Genomic DNA, 14,559 nt, shown 5'->3' with positions numbered 1-14,559 from the left:
GGCAGGTCCCACCAAGCTAGACATGGGCCCAGCAGGGATAAATGTGTGCCTCTTACCTGAGGTACAACCTAATAGCTTGTCACCAGAAGATCCATCATGAGAGGGTGAATTATTGTGGTCACAATAACTCATGTAACCATGAACTAAGTCATGAAAGAATTGTGGTCTATATCAATGAAAGGAGTACTCACACTGATAAAATTAGGATTTTTAAAAAGATATTATATTTCATAATATCATTACATTCATTTCATGTGATAATATGATTTAGAATTGAAAGAAACTTTAGAGATCATGTAGCCCAATACTTTCATTTTACAGATGAGGAAACCGAGGCCCAGAGAGGTAAAATGATTCATCCATGATTATGTAGATTAATAGGTAGTAGAGCTTAGGTTTAAACCTATATACTCTGACTTTATAACTGATGACTTTATAGGATGGGCCATTCAAATGATGACAAAAGACAATGGATTCGATCTGGTATTTTAAGCGAATTAGTCTGAGACTAGGCTGGACTCAATCTGTCACTTGCCCCATTGGTCATGGTGCCTGCCTGATACTATGATTAGCACTCTTGTGTTGGTCATGAAGGCTGGTTCCTCCATCATTCTTCCTGTGCTATACACCTTCCTCAGTTTTTCCTTTCTCTTTGGGCTAATGTGATCCAAGACATTTAATGACTTTCTGAGGAAGCTATAAGCTTTACTCAGACATCTCCTTCAGGACCTATTGCCTCCTGTGGAAAAGCAGTCATAGTATTAATGCTATTAATACTATTTCCTTGGAAATTCAACTAAGTGAAACAGAGTTTTTAAAGCATTTCTTAGTTTTCGTTCCTTTTGACTTTTCCTCCAGTTGAGGAAAGACCCAAATTCCCCCACAGCCTGGTGCCTCTTGCCTCATCTCTTGCCCCAGTGCTAAGGCACTTTTACTAAAGTAAAGACCTAGCTGCAGTGTCTTTTCTCTCTAATACTGCTAGAATTCACACATCACTTTCTGCACACCCCTAAATCCACATTGGGGTGACCCTGACATCATTAACAAGGAAACACGGAACATTGTATGGTCCAGGTGGCTATCTTGACCACTAGGAAAAAACTATCTCAGCACTGATATGTTCATACATGTCAGGTACAGCGGATAAGTGGGAAGAGGAGAAAGGGAAATGGAAGGGAACAAGCATTAATACAGTGCCTACTGTGTGTCAGGCATTTTGCTATGAGCTTTTACAATTGTCTTATTTGATCCTCACAAAAACCCTGAAAAATAGGTTCTGTCATTATTCCTGTTTTATAGCTGAGGAAACAGGCAAATAGAGATTAAGTGACTTGCCCAGTGTCTGAGGCTAGATACGGTTCAGGTATTCCTGACTACAGGCCCAACACTCTATCCATGGTGCCACCTAGCTGCTTTTAAAAAGAACACTAGGGGGGCAGCTAGGTGGCACAGTGGATAGAACAGCAGCCCTGGCGTCAGGAGGACCTGAGTTCAAATCCAGCCTCAGACACATAACACTCACTAGCTGTGTGATGCTGGGCAAGTCACTTAACCCCAATTGCCTCCCCCCAAAAATAAAAAGAGTACTAGACTTGTGCCCAAGAGAACTTTTAACTGGTCCTACCACAAACGAGCTTTGGACCTTGAGTAAGTCACCTCTATGAATCTCAGTTTCATCATCTGTAAAATGAGAGGATTTAGAATAGGTGATCTCTAAGGTTCCTCCTCACTCTGAGATACAATGACTTAACAAGGAGACATCTGAAGAGCAACATAAAAGTGCCCAGGTAAAGAAATAACCTTAGAGGTTCGCAAAGAAGATTGGTCACCTTAGATATAGCCAGAACAACACATGAAGATTGTCTACTGTAGTTAAAAGGAGCTGAAATCTGCCCTGGTGGAGGGAATATTCCCACTGAAAAAAAAATCACAGATTATAACTTCATATTCATGAAGGAAATGGATCATTGAATTACTGCTATGATATTCCTCATACAAATTCAAAACTTTGTCATCTAAATGTCAGTTGGAGGCACCAGGAAGAGCTGTTGTTGGGGCAGCTAGGTGGAGCAGTGGATAGAGCACTGGCCCTGAAGTCAGGAGGACCTGAGTTCAAATCTGGTCTCAGACCAAACTTGACACTTACTAGTTGTGTGACCCTGGGCAAGTCGCTTAACCCCAATTGCCTAAAAAAAAAAATGTTTTAAAAAGAGTTGTTGTTGTTATTCATTCTTTATTTTCAAAGAGGACTAATGATCACATGTTGATGTCTTGACTTACGGGTGAATTGGATTTAAATGAGGTGTGGCGTGATGTATTGACTTGTGGGTGAATTGGATTTAAGTGAGGCAGAGTCACACAAAGTCATTGGCCTTGCTCTTTCCTCCAGAGTCATCAAAGTCCAATGGCAAACAAAAGTGAAGATGACTGGTGCCTTCAGCCACCTTCACAGCCATCTCATCTGCCTGTTCCTCTGGAGGCAGTCTTCACATGCATGGGTAGACTCACTGACCCTCCCTCACTGGTTTCAGACCTGCTGGTTTAACCTGTCTGCCAAGATTGTTTTACTAAGGTATGGCTGCTGCATATGCTGTACCTTCTTGGAGCCACAGGTAAGAGTTGAGTGCCAGGTGGACACCAAAGGTGGATGAGTGGCCCCAAAAAGGGCTCAGCAAGCCCTCACACTGGAGGTGCTAGTCCTCCCAAACACCCCATAACCCCAACATGCATGCTGTCTTCAAATATTTTATTCCATAAAAGAGGTATTAAATTTAATCTAATTGTCTGGAGCAAGGAGCCAAAGTTAGGAGTTACAGGACTGCATATTTCAACTCAATATGAAGAAGTTTATAACAATTTGGAACCCTCTAAAATGTAATGAAATGATTTGGGAGAGGGGAAATTTCTCATCAGTGGGATTGCTCAAGCAGATGCTGGATAACCACTTGTCAGGTGTGTTGTAACGGCAATTTATGCTTCAGGTAGATTTATGATTCAGGGTGGATTAAATAACGCCCTTTCAACTAAAGGAGTTTATGTATATATGATTTTAGGAGTGTATAATGTGTGGAAGAAATAAGGACACTCAAAGTTGCTTGGTAATCTTGAGTTGAAAGTAAAGGGATGGGCAGGTAGGTAGTGCAGTGGATAGAGCACCGGCCCTGGAGTCAGGAGGACTTGAGTTCAAATCTGGTCTCAGACACATAACACTTACTAGCTGTGTGACCCTGGGCAAGTCACTTAACTCCATTGCCTAGCCCAAAAATAAAAAATAAAGTAAAGGGTTACTTTTCTAAAAGACAATCTGTAGCTATCTCTCACCTAACACTAAACAAACACCAAATAAGAAGCTGTGTGGTGGGAGGGTTAGGAAGGATAGGAGCCTACAGCCTACCCAAGAACAGATTGACAGTGATCCTGGGATTTTATGAGCTACGTCAGCATCCCAGGAGAATGTGGAGAGTAGGAGAGCGAGAGTGAGAGTGAGGGAGGCAGACAGATAGACAGATAGAGAGAGAAACAGAGAAAAAACAGAGAGAGAGCAAGAGGGAAAAAATGAATGTGAGTGGGTGAGAGAGGGGAAGAGACAGGAAGACACAGAGAGAGATAGACAGAAAGACGAGCGAGAGAGGGAGAGAGAGAGAGAGAGAGAGAGAGAGAATATATGCCTGTGTCAGTGTTTGTGGGTGCCCTGTTGGGTATGGGTGCTTACTGGGTAATAAGAATGAATACATTCCTTCTCTTGGAATCTCCAGGCTCTGGGAGGAGGAGTATCCTTTGTAAAGTACTTTCAGTTGAAGATGACTATTTCCTTTTATTCCACTGCAGCATCCATAATCATGGCAGGGAGCTTGAATGCAAATTGTCTCTGGGTACAATTGAGGTTCTGTGTGCTGGGAGTAACAAAGCTGTTGTGTGTGAAGGCTTGGTTGTACACCCCTAGCATACTCATCTATAAAATGAATTAAACGATCTCTAAGGCCCTGTCTAGCTCTGGAATTCTATCTATGAGGTGATGGCTCCTTTACAGACAGGGAAAGGAAAAGGCCTCAAAAGTTCAATATTATTCAGATAATAAGAAACAGGGAAAGGATTCAAACACCAGGCAGCTGTCTTTCAAGTCATTCATCTATCCTTTACATCATGAATTTACACCACTTTTGTCTTCTGAAATGGGACAGCAGAAGCATGTACCAGATATACACACATCCAGATTTGGTGGAAAGAACAACATACTCAGTGAAGAGACCTAATTTCTTGTTCTGGTTCCACCACTAATTTATTATGGGATTTTGGACAGGCCATTTAACTTGTCTATGTTTTAATTTGTTCATCTGTAAAAGGGGGATAGAAACCACTCTATGTGTCTCACAGGGCTGTTATAAGAATGAAATGAAGTAATGCTGGTACAAATATTTGGAAGATAAAATATGACCAAAATAATCATTTGTACTGAATAATAGGGGGCAGCTAAGTGGCACAGTGGATAGAGCGCCCGGACTGACGTCAGGAAGATCTGAGTTCAAATATGGACCTTCTACATTTACTAGCTGTGTCACCCTGGGCAACTCACTTAACCCTGTTTTCCTCAGTTTTCTCACCTATAAAATGAGCTGGAGAAGGACATGGAAAACCACTCCAGTATCTTTGCCAAGAAGATCCCAAATGGGTTCACAAAGAATCAGATGTGACTGAAACTACTGGACAACAGCTCTGAATCATGGACCAAATGTGAAGTTTCAAAAGAAATTATGAATGGGAGTTCCAGAATGTGCTGGGTAAGGGTCTAATTAGTCCAGTGACTATTAGATCAACAAATTGGGACAGACAACTACTATAAAATGAAGAGGCCTGGAACAGATGATTTCCATGTTTTTTTTTTTCTTTACTCCAACAATCTATGATTCTTCTCCTCATGTGAGCGTCTGTATTTGAATAAGGACCTCCTGGGAACATGTTTTGACTTATAGAAATGAGCTTAATGATGGAGATCTGGGGTACTGGGCAGCTAGGTGGTGCAGTGGATAGAGCACCAGCTCTGGAGTCAGGAGGACCTGAGTTCAAATCTGCCCTCAGACACTTTAGCTGTGTGACCCTGGGCAAGTCACTTAACCTCAATTGTTGAAAGAAAAAAAAAAAGAGCTGGTGCACTGTGACAGAACTGCTGAGAATAAAGCATCCTTCTAATTAAAACCAGATGTCAGAGGCCTTTTTCAGAGTTGCTCAAGATATAGCAAAGAACAAAACCCAGAACTGAAATAATTTGGAAAGAAATTTATTATGTCATCTGGCAGAGGCGTAGAGCTGAAAAAGGTGTGGCCCAGTCCTCACCCCCACTCCCCCAAAGCGTCTGTAGGTTACACATTACATAGGATTCAAAAAAAAGGAACAAGTAAACAGCAAATTAGCCAGCACAGAGACAGTTTGCAGGTGAGATACACATATGAGTGGCTTAAGGTGTATAATGGGAGGAAACTTTTCATGCTCCTTGCATCAGTCATTGGATCTAACTGGGTTTTTGGTCATCATAACCTAGGTCCTGACTTAAGCATGAAAGAAATCTGGTTTCTAAACAATAGGTCTGGTTTCTCAACCATGCAGAGTCAGATTAAACAATACAATAAAGTTTTCCCACACCTGCTAAATCTATCTGGCCTCCTACTCTGGCTGTTAGATCCATCTTCCCCTCCACATTTGGTTCCAAGTTCTGAGGTAGTGTCCAGTTGCCTCAGAAAAGGCCAGTAACATTATTATATTGACTGTGTTTTTTCCACTCCGTCCCACCCCTCACCCCCTTCCCCCCCCCCCCGCCCGTTCCACAACACCAAGTAGCATTCGGCTAAGAAGAAGTTGGGTTTGACAGGGAACAAGTATTTGGCACCAACTATGGTACTGAACTAAAAAATCTGTTTCAAGAAACAACATTATTTTGTTTTAGATAGCATGTAGCATTATTATTATAAATAATATGTCACAGATCTAGGATTTCATTGACACAGATCATAGCCCATTTATGACATCTAGCCTTCGGGAATTACTTCAGGCTTAAGAGTGAGGAAATTAATTTTAATAACTGTATCATTTGACTATTAACATTAAAATATCATATTGCTTTCTCTCCCCTCTGCCTGCCACACACCCTGCCCATACCCACCCACCCATACCTTTCAGTCTAGATTTTAGAGAGACCTTTCTTTCTAGAAAATGAGTATGATCAGGGGGGCAGCTAGGTGGCGCAGTGGATAAGCTCCAGCCTTGGAGTCAGGAGGACCTGAGTTCAAATCCGACTGCAGACACATGACACTTACTAGCCGTATGACCTTGGGCAAGTCACTTAACCCCGATTGCCTCACCAAAAAAAGAAAAAAAAAAGAAAAGGAGTATGATCACATTCTTGCCTCTTCCAAGGCCTGGGCTGGTTCTTTCTGTTTACACTATAAACAGAAACCAACAGAGCTAGTTTCAGTCACCAAAAGTGATTCCTGTGATCTTGTTCACTTCATTAAAAGTCTGGGGCAAGCTGGTTCACGAAAGGATAAACTTAACTAGGCAGATCCTAATCCAGATGAATTTCCTTGCTCAGACTGCAGAAAGATGCCAAATCTCAGTGATTAATCACATTCTCAGCTTTCACTCCTCTCCCACAACAGGAAGAATTGAGAAACCTCAGCCCACCTCCTCACTAAATGTTCACCAGTCAGAGTAGCAGCTGGGTGGTGCAGTAGATGGATGTGGATGCAGTCTAAGGACTGGAGTCAGGAAGACCTGAGTTCAAATCCAATCTCCGACACTTACTTAGCTATGTGACCCTGAACAAGTCATTTTAACCCCATTTGCCTCAGTTTCCTCATCTATAAAATGAACTGGAGCAGGAAGTTTCCTCATCTATAAAATGAGCTGGAGCAGGAAATGGCAAACCACTCCAGTATCTTTGCCAAGAAAACCCCAAATGGGGTCACAAAGAGTTGGATGTGACTGAACAACAATCAGAGTTGCCTTTTGCTTGTTAGGGAAGGTTTCTGCCAGAAGGAAGACACCAGATTTAAGGTGGCCTAGAGACTCCTTCCAAGACAGATCAGTGACCTCAATTTGTTGAATTTTTGCTGGCCTAATTAACAGATACATATTTTTCACACCCAGAACTCTGTCTCTTGTCATTTCATATACTACAAGATATTGTTACTTGCCCAAGGTCATACAGCTAGTAAGGATAAGAGGCACACCTGGGTCCAAGTCCAGCACTGTCCCATACTACCTCTCTTACAAATTAAATAACATTTGAACAAAGATATCAAAATGTAGATATTTGAGTCAGCCATAGATTGAACAAAGGTTTTACTCACCAATTGATAGGGAAAACACAGTTACAAGTCATAAGACATTGAAGAAACCATCCATTTGTTAAAGAATTCATATTTTGCCATTCATATTAAAGTATCTGTAGTGTTACTAATGTAGTGGAGTAGAAAATAAAATTTAAAGCATTCCAAAAACCTGAATAAACCATTTTTCCTGTCTGCCCATCTGCTGTGGGAGTTTGACTAAGTGGAGACAAAAGTATGGTCCTATAAAGAACACATATGCAACCACAAAATAATCTTGAATTGAATGTGAAATTACAATGACCAAGCATGACCCCAAATAATTATTCAATATTGTTTTAGACCATTTAAAATAACTAGACAGTATAAAATACCTGAGAGTATACCTGCTCTCATACACAGAAACTGTATGAACACAAACTTAAAACACTTTTTATACAAATAAAATAAGATCAGATGTTTGGAGCAGGCAAAGTCAATATAATAAAAAAATTACAATTTTATCTAACTAATCCATTTATTTAATGGCATCCCAATTAAATTAATTAAAAAGTATCTTACTGAGTTAGAAAAAATAATAACAAAGTTTATTTGGAAGAACAAAAAGTCAGGAACTTCAAAGAAACCAGGAAAAAAAGATGTAAAGGAAGCAGATTCAGTACTCTCAGACCTTAAACTATATTATAAGGAGAGAGTATTGTTGAAGTGTAAAATGGATAATTTTGATTACACAAATTAAAATTTGCTTGTATAAATAAACCCTACATAGCCAAGAATAGAAGGAATGCAGAAAATTGGGAAAACACTTTCATAGACCATCTCTGGGATAGGATATGATTGGGTTGGAATGTTATTGTGGTGTAGGGAATGATGAAGTGGTTGATTTAGAAAAAATGGAAACACTTCGACTTATAAAGTAAGATGCTATCCAACTTCAGAGAATCAGATTACAAGGGGAACTAAACATAATACAATGTATGTGTATGAGTGTATATGTGTATATATGTGTGTTTATAGAAATTTATGTACATATATTCATATATGTACATATTATATATGTTCACATATAATATATACATATATATCTGTGTGTGTGTGTGTAAATATACATACACATCTGTATCCGCACTTAATTGTAGCCTTCTTCAGGGTGGAGTAGAGGGAGGGAAGGGAAAAAAATAAAGTAAAAAGTGCATAGCAGAGAACAAAAGAAAACCTACAAAGAAGCAAAGAAAAGCTGGGCAGTTTTAAAAACAATGTATGGTATTTACTATACAAGCTTTCTTGTGATGTAAATTTATTGTTTTATATTGAGTTCTCTCATGCTCTGCTGTGTGCATGGAAATGTTTCTTCTTTTCTTTTCTCATTTTCCATGAAGTTTAAAATAAATCAAACATTGGGGCAGCTAGGTACAGTGGTTGGAACTCTGGCCTTGGAGTCAGGAGGACCTGAGTTCAAATCCAGCCTCAGACACTTGACACTTACTAGCTGTGTGACCCTGGGCAAGTCACTTAACTCCATTGCCTAGCCCAAAAATAAAAAATAAAATAAATAAAACAATTAAAAAAAACATTTACAAAAAAATGGAAAGATAAAAAAAAACTGATAATAGGAATTCCTAGGTGTCCTTCAGATTCTCCACCCATTCCTTTCCTCCTTTTAGCGGTGGTCCCAGATTCTTGCTTCTTAGTCCATAAGCCAGAGAATGACTTAAGAGGTTTGCTATGATGTTCTATGACGCTGTAACAAAGGACAGAATTAATCAGTGGTCAAAGGATATGAACAGGAAGTTTTCCAATGAAGGAATTAAAACAATTTATAGTCATAGGAAAAAATGTTCTAAATCATTTTTGATTAGAGAAATGCAAATTAAAACAACCTTGAGATATCATTTCACATGTACCAGATTGGCTAAAATGATTGAAGGAAAAGTGATAAATGTTGGAGGGGATGTTGAAAAATTAGAAAAGTAATTCATTGTTGGTAAAATTGTGAACTGATCCAACCTATTTGGAGAGTAATCTGGATTTATGCCCAAAGAGTTATTAAACTATCTATACCCTTTGACCTAGCAATACCACTGGTTGGTATTAGAGAGAAAAGGAAAAGAACCTATATGTCCTAAAATGTTTATAGTAGCTCTTTTTGTGGTGACAGCTGGAAATTGTAGGGATACCCATTAGTTGGGGAATGATTGAACAAGTTGTGGTATATGATAGTGATGGAATACTACTGTGCTGTAAGAAATGATGAGGTTGGTGATCTTAGAAACACATTGAAAGACTTGTTTGAAATAAAGAAGAGTGAAATCAGCAAAACCAAAAGAAAACCATTTACAGTAACAACAACATTGTTTCAAGAACAACTTTGAGCGAATAAGCTATTTTGGCTATTATAAATACCTAAATTAACTATAAAGGACAAATGAAGAAAGATGCTGTCTGCATCCAGAGAAAGAACTGGTAAATAAAAGTATGTATAGAACAATTTTATACATACATATTTGTGTCTAATGTTAGCCATCTCTAGGGTTGGGGACACAGGGAAGAAAGAAAAAGAAAAGGAAAAAAATTTACATGATAGTTTTGCTGTATATTTGAAAGGAATAGCAAGTTGTGCATAGCAGATTTGCAGTTTCATGTGAAATCATCTTTTTATTGTACTCAGTTATAGAAATGCTTATTTTATCCATAAATTAAAAATAAAAAATGGACAGAACAAACCTCAAAGTTCAAGCTCTTATATTTACTATCCCAGGTAAAATGAGAGGCTCCCTGGCCAGGGGTGCAGAGGGAGGCACATTTGGCAGAATCTGGTGTAGAGGAGGGCTGTGAATTCTCTAGCACATGCAATCTTGACAGATGTTGGTGTGTGTAGCTTAGAACCCATCACAAATTCCAGCTAATTCCAATGAAGTTTTCTGTTGTTGTTGTTGTTGTTGTTGAAACTTTAATATTTATTGCCAAAAACAAAACTAAAACTCTTTCTAATGATCAAGTTGAGAAAAGGGAGTATATTCCTGTGCCCAAGATTGGAGGGGGGAGAGGGGACCTTCTCAAGTTTCAGAAGAATAGCAACAAAAACAATTTGTTAAACACCTGCAATGAACAGCAGTACTATCAAACTCAAATAGAAAGGGAACCCTGTGGGCCATATGTTTACCTAGAAAATCACACATTAAGATTATCAAAGTTATACCATATTTTTATTCATTTTGTTAAACATTCCCCAATTATGTTTTAATCTGATTCAGATGAGCACTCAGGAGTTTTGCTTGTGCTTGAAAAAGCTTGCCTCCTGTGGATACTAGTTTGACATCTTTGATATATGCTGTGTAAAGCACTGAAAGAAATACAAAGTTTAAGTAATCAATCCCCTGTACCACCTATTATTAAGAGGATAAGACACTAGTACAGATAGTTAGAATGTATAACATTACACGGCACAGAGGTAAAAATACTGACTTTGGACCCAGAGGACCTAGATATAAATCTTACCTGTGATATTTACTACTTGTGTGACCTTGGGTAAGTTACAACCTTCCCGAGCCTTGATTTTCTCATCGGTAAAGTGTGGGAGTTTGACTGGATGATTTCTGAGGTTCCTTCTTGCTCTAACTCTATGACCCCATGCTCCTAAGTACGTTAATAAATCATGAAGTTTGAGGGGAGAAGGTTATTACCAACCAAAGGGAATAAGGAAGGCTTTTTGGAGAAAGGGATATTTTAATTGGGCTCTAAAGTATGGGCAGGATAAAGAATGACACCATAATGTTCATGAGACAATGAGCGAAGCAAGGAAGAAATTACTTGTCAGAACCATGGCTAGAAGAGCTCATGCCCAAAGGATGGACAAGATCACAGGAGATAAAATGAGCAAATTTAATCTGCATGATTGACATTTTTTCATTACTTTTTAAAGTCTAGACAGAACAACAAATCAAGCCCTGATCTGCGGTGTTTGCTACAAATTTTTGTAGCATTTGAAGTGTAAATGCTCACACTGAAAAATTTATAATCAGCTTCTGCTAGGTGGTTCTAGCCGGCTCCAGCACACCCCTGGACCACCTCCAAGATGCCTGCCCCAATAAAAAGCTGGTTACTTTACCATTCAGGCAGTAATACTTAAAGACAGCTTATAGGGAAGATTTCCTAAAGATGATTTCTGGTCGGTGTGGGGGACATTCAATTCAATTCAAGAAACATTTATTAAGTGCCTACCACTTGCCAGGCACCGTGCTAAGTGCCGGGGATACAAAGAGATTCAAAGAATAATCCCTGCCCTCATGGAGCTTACAGTCTAATGGGGGAGACAATATGCAAACAAATATATACAGAGGAAGCTATATGAAGCTATATTATATATCTCCTATATAAACATAAATATAATTTATAATTAAAAGTAGAAAAGTACCTGAATTAGGAGGGGTTAGGGAAGACTTCCTATAGAAAGTGGGATTTTGGTGAGGCCTCAAAGGAAGCCAGGGAGGTCAGTAGTAAAAGCGGAGGAAGAAGAGCATTCCAAGAATGGGAGAACCAGAGAAAATGTCGAGAACTGAGAAATGAAGTGTCTTGTTTGTGGAACACCAGGTAGTGTCACTGGATCAGAGAGTATGTTCTAGGGAGTGAGGTTTGAGTATACAAAAAGTAGGAGGGGGCTAGGTAATGAAGGGCTTTTCATTCATGACAAACAGAGTATTTTGTATTTGTGCCTAGAGGCATAGCCTATTGATTCGGGTGTGGGGTGATGCAGGCTGTCACTACAATGGTGGCAATGTCAGAAGAGAGAAGGAAGTGCATCTGAGAGTTGTTGTAAAGGTTAAATTGACAGGCCTTGGCAACAGCTTAGATGTGTGTGTGGGGAGAGCCTAGGGGGTAGGGAGTGGTGAGAGATACTGAGGAATCCAGGACAACTCCCTGGTTGTCAGCCTGGGAGGATGGTGTTGCCCTATATAGTAAAGGGGGGGGGGGGTGGGGAAAAAATAATAACATCTGTTTTGAATATACTGATTTTAAAATATTTATTGGAATCCATTTCAAGCTGTCTAAAAGGCAGTTGGAGATGTGAGATTGGAGATCAGCAGAGAGTTTGGGGCAGGAAAGGTAGATTTGAGAATCATCAACATAAAGATGGTAATTAAATCCACAAGCGCTGATAAGATCATCAAGTGAAGTAGTTATAGAGGGATAAGAGAAGATGGTGCATGATAGAATACTGAGGGATACCTATGGTTAGAGGATGTGATTTGGAGGAGGAGCCAGCAAATGAGAGAGAGGAGTAGTCAGAGAAGTAGGAGGAAAACCAGGTGAGAGTGGAGTCCCCAAAACCTAGAAAGAAAAGAGTATCAAGGAGGAGACAGTGATCAATAGTGTCAAAGGCTGCAGAGAGGACAAGAAGAATGAGGATTGAGAAAAGGTCATTGGATTTGGCCACTAAGAGATCATTAGTAACTTTGGAAAGAGCAGTTTTGGTGGAATGATAAGGTCAGAATACAGATTTTAGAGTTAAGAAGAGAATGAGAGGAGAGTGGAGGCACCTGTTGTAGATGTCATTTTTGAGAAGTTCAGCTACAAAGGGCAGAAGAGCTATAGGACAATGGTTAGCATGGATGGAAGGATCAAGTGAGAAGTTTCTTTTTCAGGAAAGGGGACACATGGACATGCTTTTAGGTAGTAGGAAATGAGCCAGTTGAAGAGAGTGAAAAAAAGTGGAGGTGGCAGGAAAAATTTTTGGAGGAGATGGGATGGAAAGGAATCTCTTGAACAAGTAGGGGGGTTAGCCCTGGTAAGGAGTAAGGCCTCTTTATCACGTGAAACAGGGATGACAAAGAAGAAAGCAGCAGAAGGCATCTGAGGGATAGGAGATGAGGAAGAGGGGAGAAGAGGGAGTTCATGGTGAATGTCTTCAATTTTTTCTATAAAATATGAAGCAAAGCTCTCACCTGAGAAAAAGGGTAGGGGGAGCCATGGGAGGTTTGAGAACAGACGAAAAGATTTAGAAGAACCACTGTTGAGAGTGAGAGAGTGAATTGATAAGGGAGATATAGTAGGATTGCTTAGTAGCAGTGAGGGTCCAGTTAAGGCCATGTAACACATTTGTAGTGGTCCCAGTCACTATAGTTATGTGATTTCCTCCACCTTTATTGAGCAACATGTGTGTAGGCATGAATTCAAGGAGTAGTGGGAGTGATCCAAGGCTAAGGCTTGACTGGGTAAACCTGGGGATATTATAAAGACTAGGGATTCAGGAGAGGAGATCAGTGTGGAGTTGAGTTGGTTTACCAAGGAGTCAAGAAGAGGAGAAAAGGAGAGCTAGTGAAGGGGAGATGACCTGAGAGAGAATTGAGGGGTCAAAGGTTTGGAGGTAATGATGAAAAAGATTAGGATATGTAGTAGAAGGGAGCAGGAGAGGTGAAAAATCAATAGATTATGGTTGGATAACATGATTTCAGAATTCTTGAACATGGAAGTGGTACCATTTGTGGGCAAGTTTGAGGGTATGACCCTCTTGATGTGGGGTGGAAGAGTAGCTCATGGGAGAAGAGCAGTTTGAGGAATTGAGTGGTTAGAGTATTTGAGGGAGAATCAATATTTATGTTGAAGTGTAAGGGCAAGAGTTGGGGAGGAGAGAAAGAAATAAAAGCTAGGTATTGAACTCATTGAGGAAGGAAGGGGGTAGGGGTATATGCAGACAACTGTTACCAGGATCTTGATTGGGTAGAAGATACAAACAGCATGAATCTCTAAGGAAGAGAGGCTACTTAATGAAAGAGGAAAGGAAAGAACCTTTAAGTGGTGATGGGGAGCAAGGAATATTCCAACTCCCCCTCCTCAACCAGTGAACCGAGGAGATTGAGTGAAGACATGTTTTTTTTTTTTTTTGGTAGTATTTACAGCAGTGTAAAGGATGGCCAGCAAGGCTGTGTCATCAGGTTTCAGTAAAAGCTGGAAGATAGAAGGATTGGAAGAGGAATAGATTTAAGATGAAGGGAAATTTGTTGCCTATGGAACAGGCATACCAGGGAGCACAGTAGAAGGGCTGGGTGGAGTTAGGATGACTGGGAGGGTTGAAGGGAATGGAAATAAAGAATTGGGCAAGTAAGGAGTATGGAGTGGGGTTTGGATGATGATCTATAGGTGTTCAGAGTCACTGGGATGTGGAAGATGGCATTTTTCTACCCTCACATGATGGGCATATCAAGAGATGGTAGGCCTGAAGTCAAAGGAATGGTTGCTC

General features: G+C 39.9%; 1 protein-coding gene across 4 annotated transcripts in view; it reads right to left on the bottom strand.

The window, feature by feature from the left end:
- Positions 1 to 8,858: 8,858 nt before the first annotated feature.
- The window catches only part of LOC114047401 (OX-2 membrane glycoprotein-like), a 46,987-nt gene continuing 41,286 nt past the window's right edge, over positions 8,859 to 14,559 (bottom strand). For all 4 annotated transcript variants that reach the window (XR_003569602.1, XM_027868232.1, XM_027868233.1 and 1 more), the window contains one exon: positions 8,859 to 9,063. Coding sequence is in view for 1 of the 4 variants with exons in the window: in XM_027868233.1 (XP_027724034.1) it covers positions 9,056 to 9,063 (8 nt within the window). In the remaining 3 variants the exon portion in view is untranslated. The remainder of the gene's footprint in view (positions 9,064 to 14,559) is intronic.

This window comes from Vombatus ursinus, unplaced genomic scaffold, assembly GCF_900497805.2.
Source record: "Vombatus ursinus unplaced genomic scaffold, bare-nosed wombat genome assembly UNPS02001419.1, whole genome shotgun sequence".
In the NCBI taxonomy this organism is placed as follows: domain Eukaryota; kingdom Metazoa; phylum Chordata; class Mammalia; order Diprotodontia; family Vombatidae; genus Vombatus; species Vombatus ursinus.
This window is presented reverse-complemented; position numbering and strand designations above follow the sequence as displayed.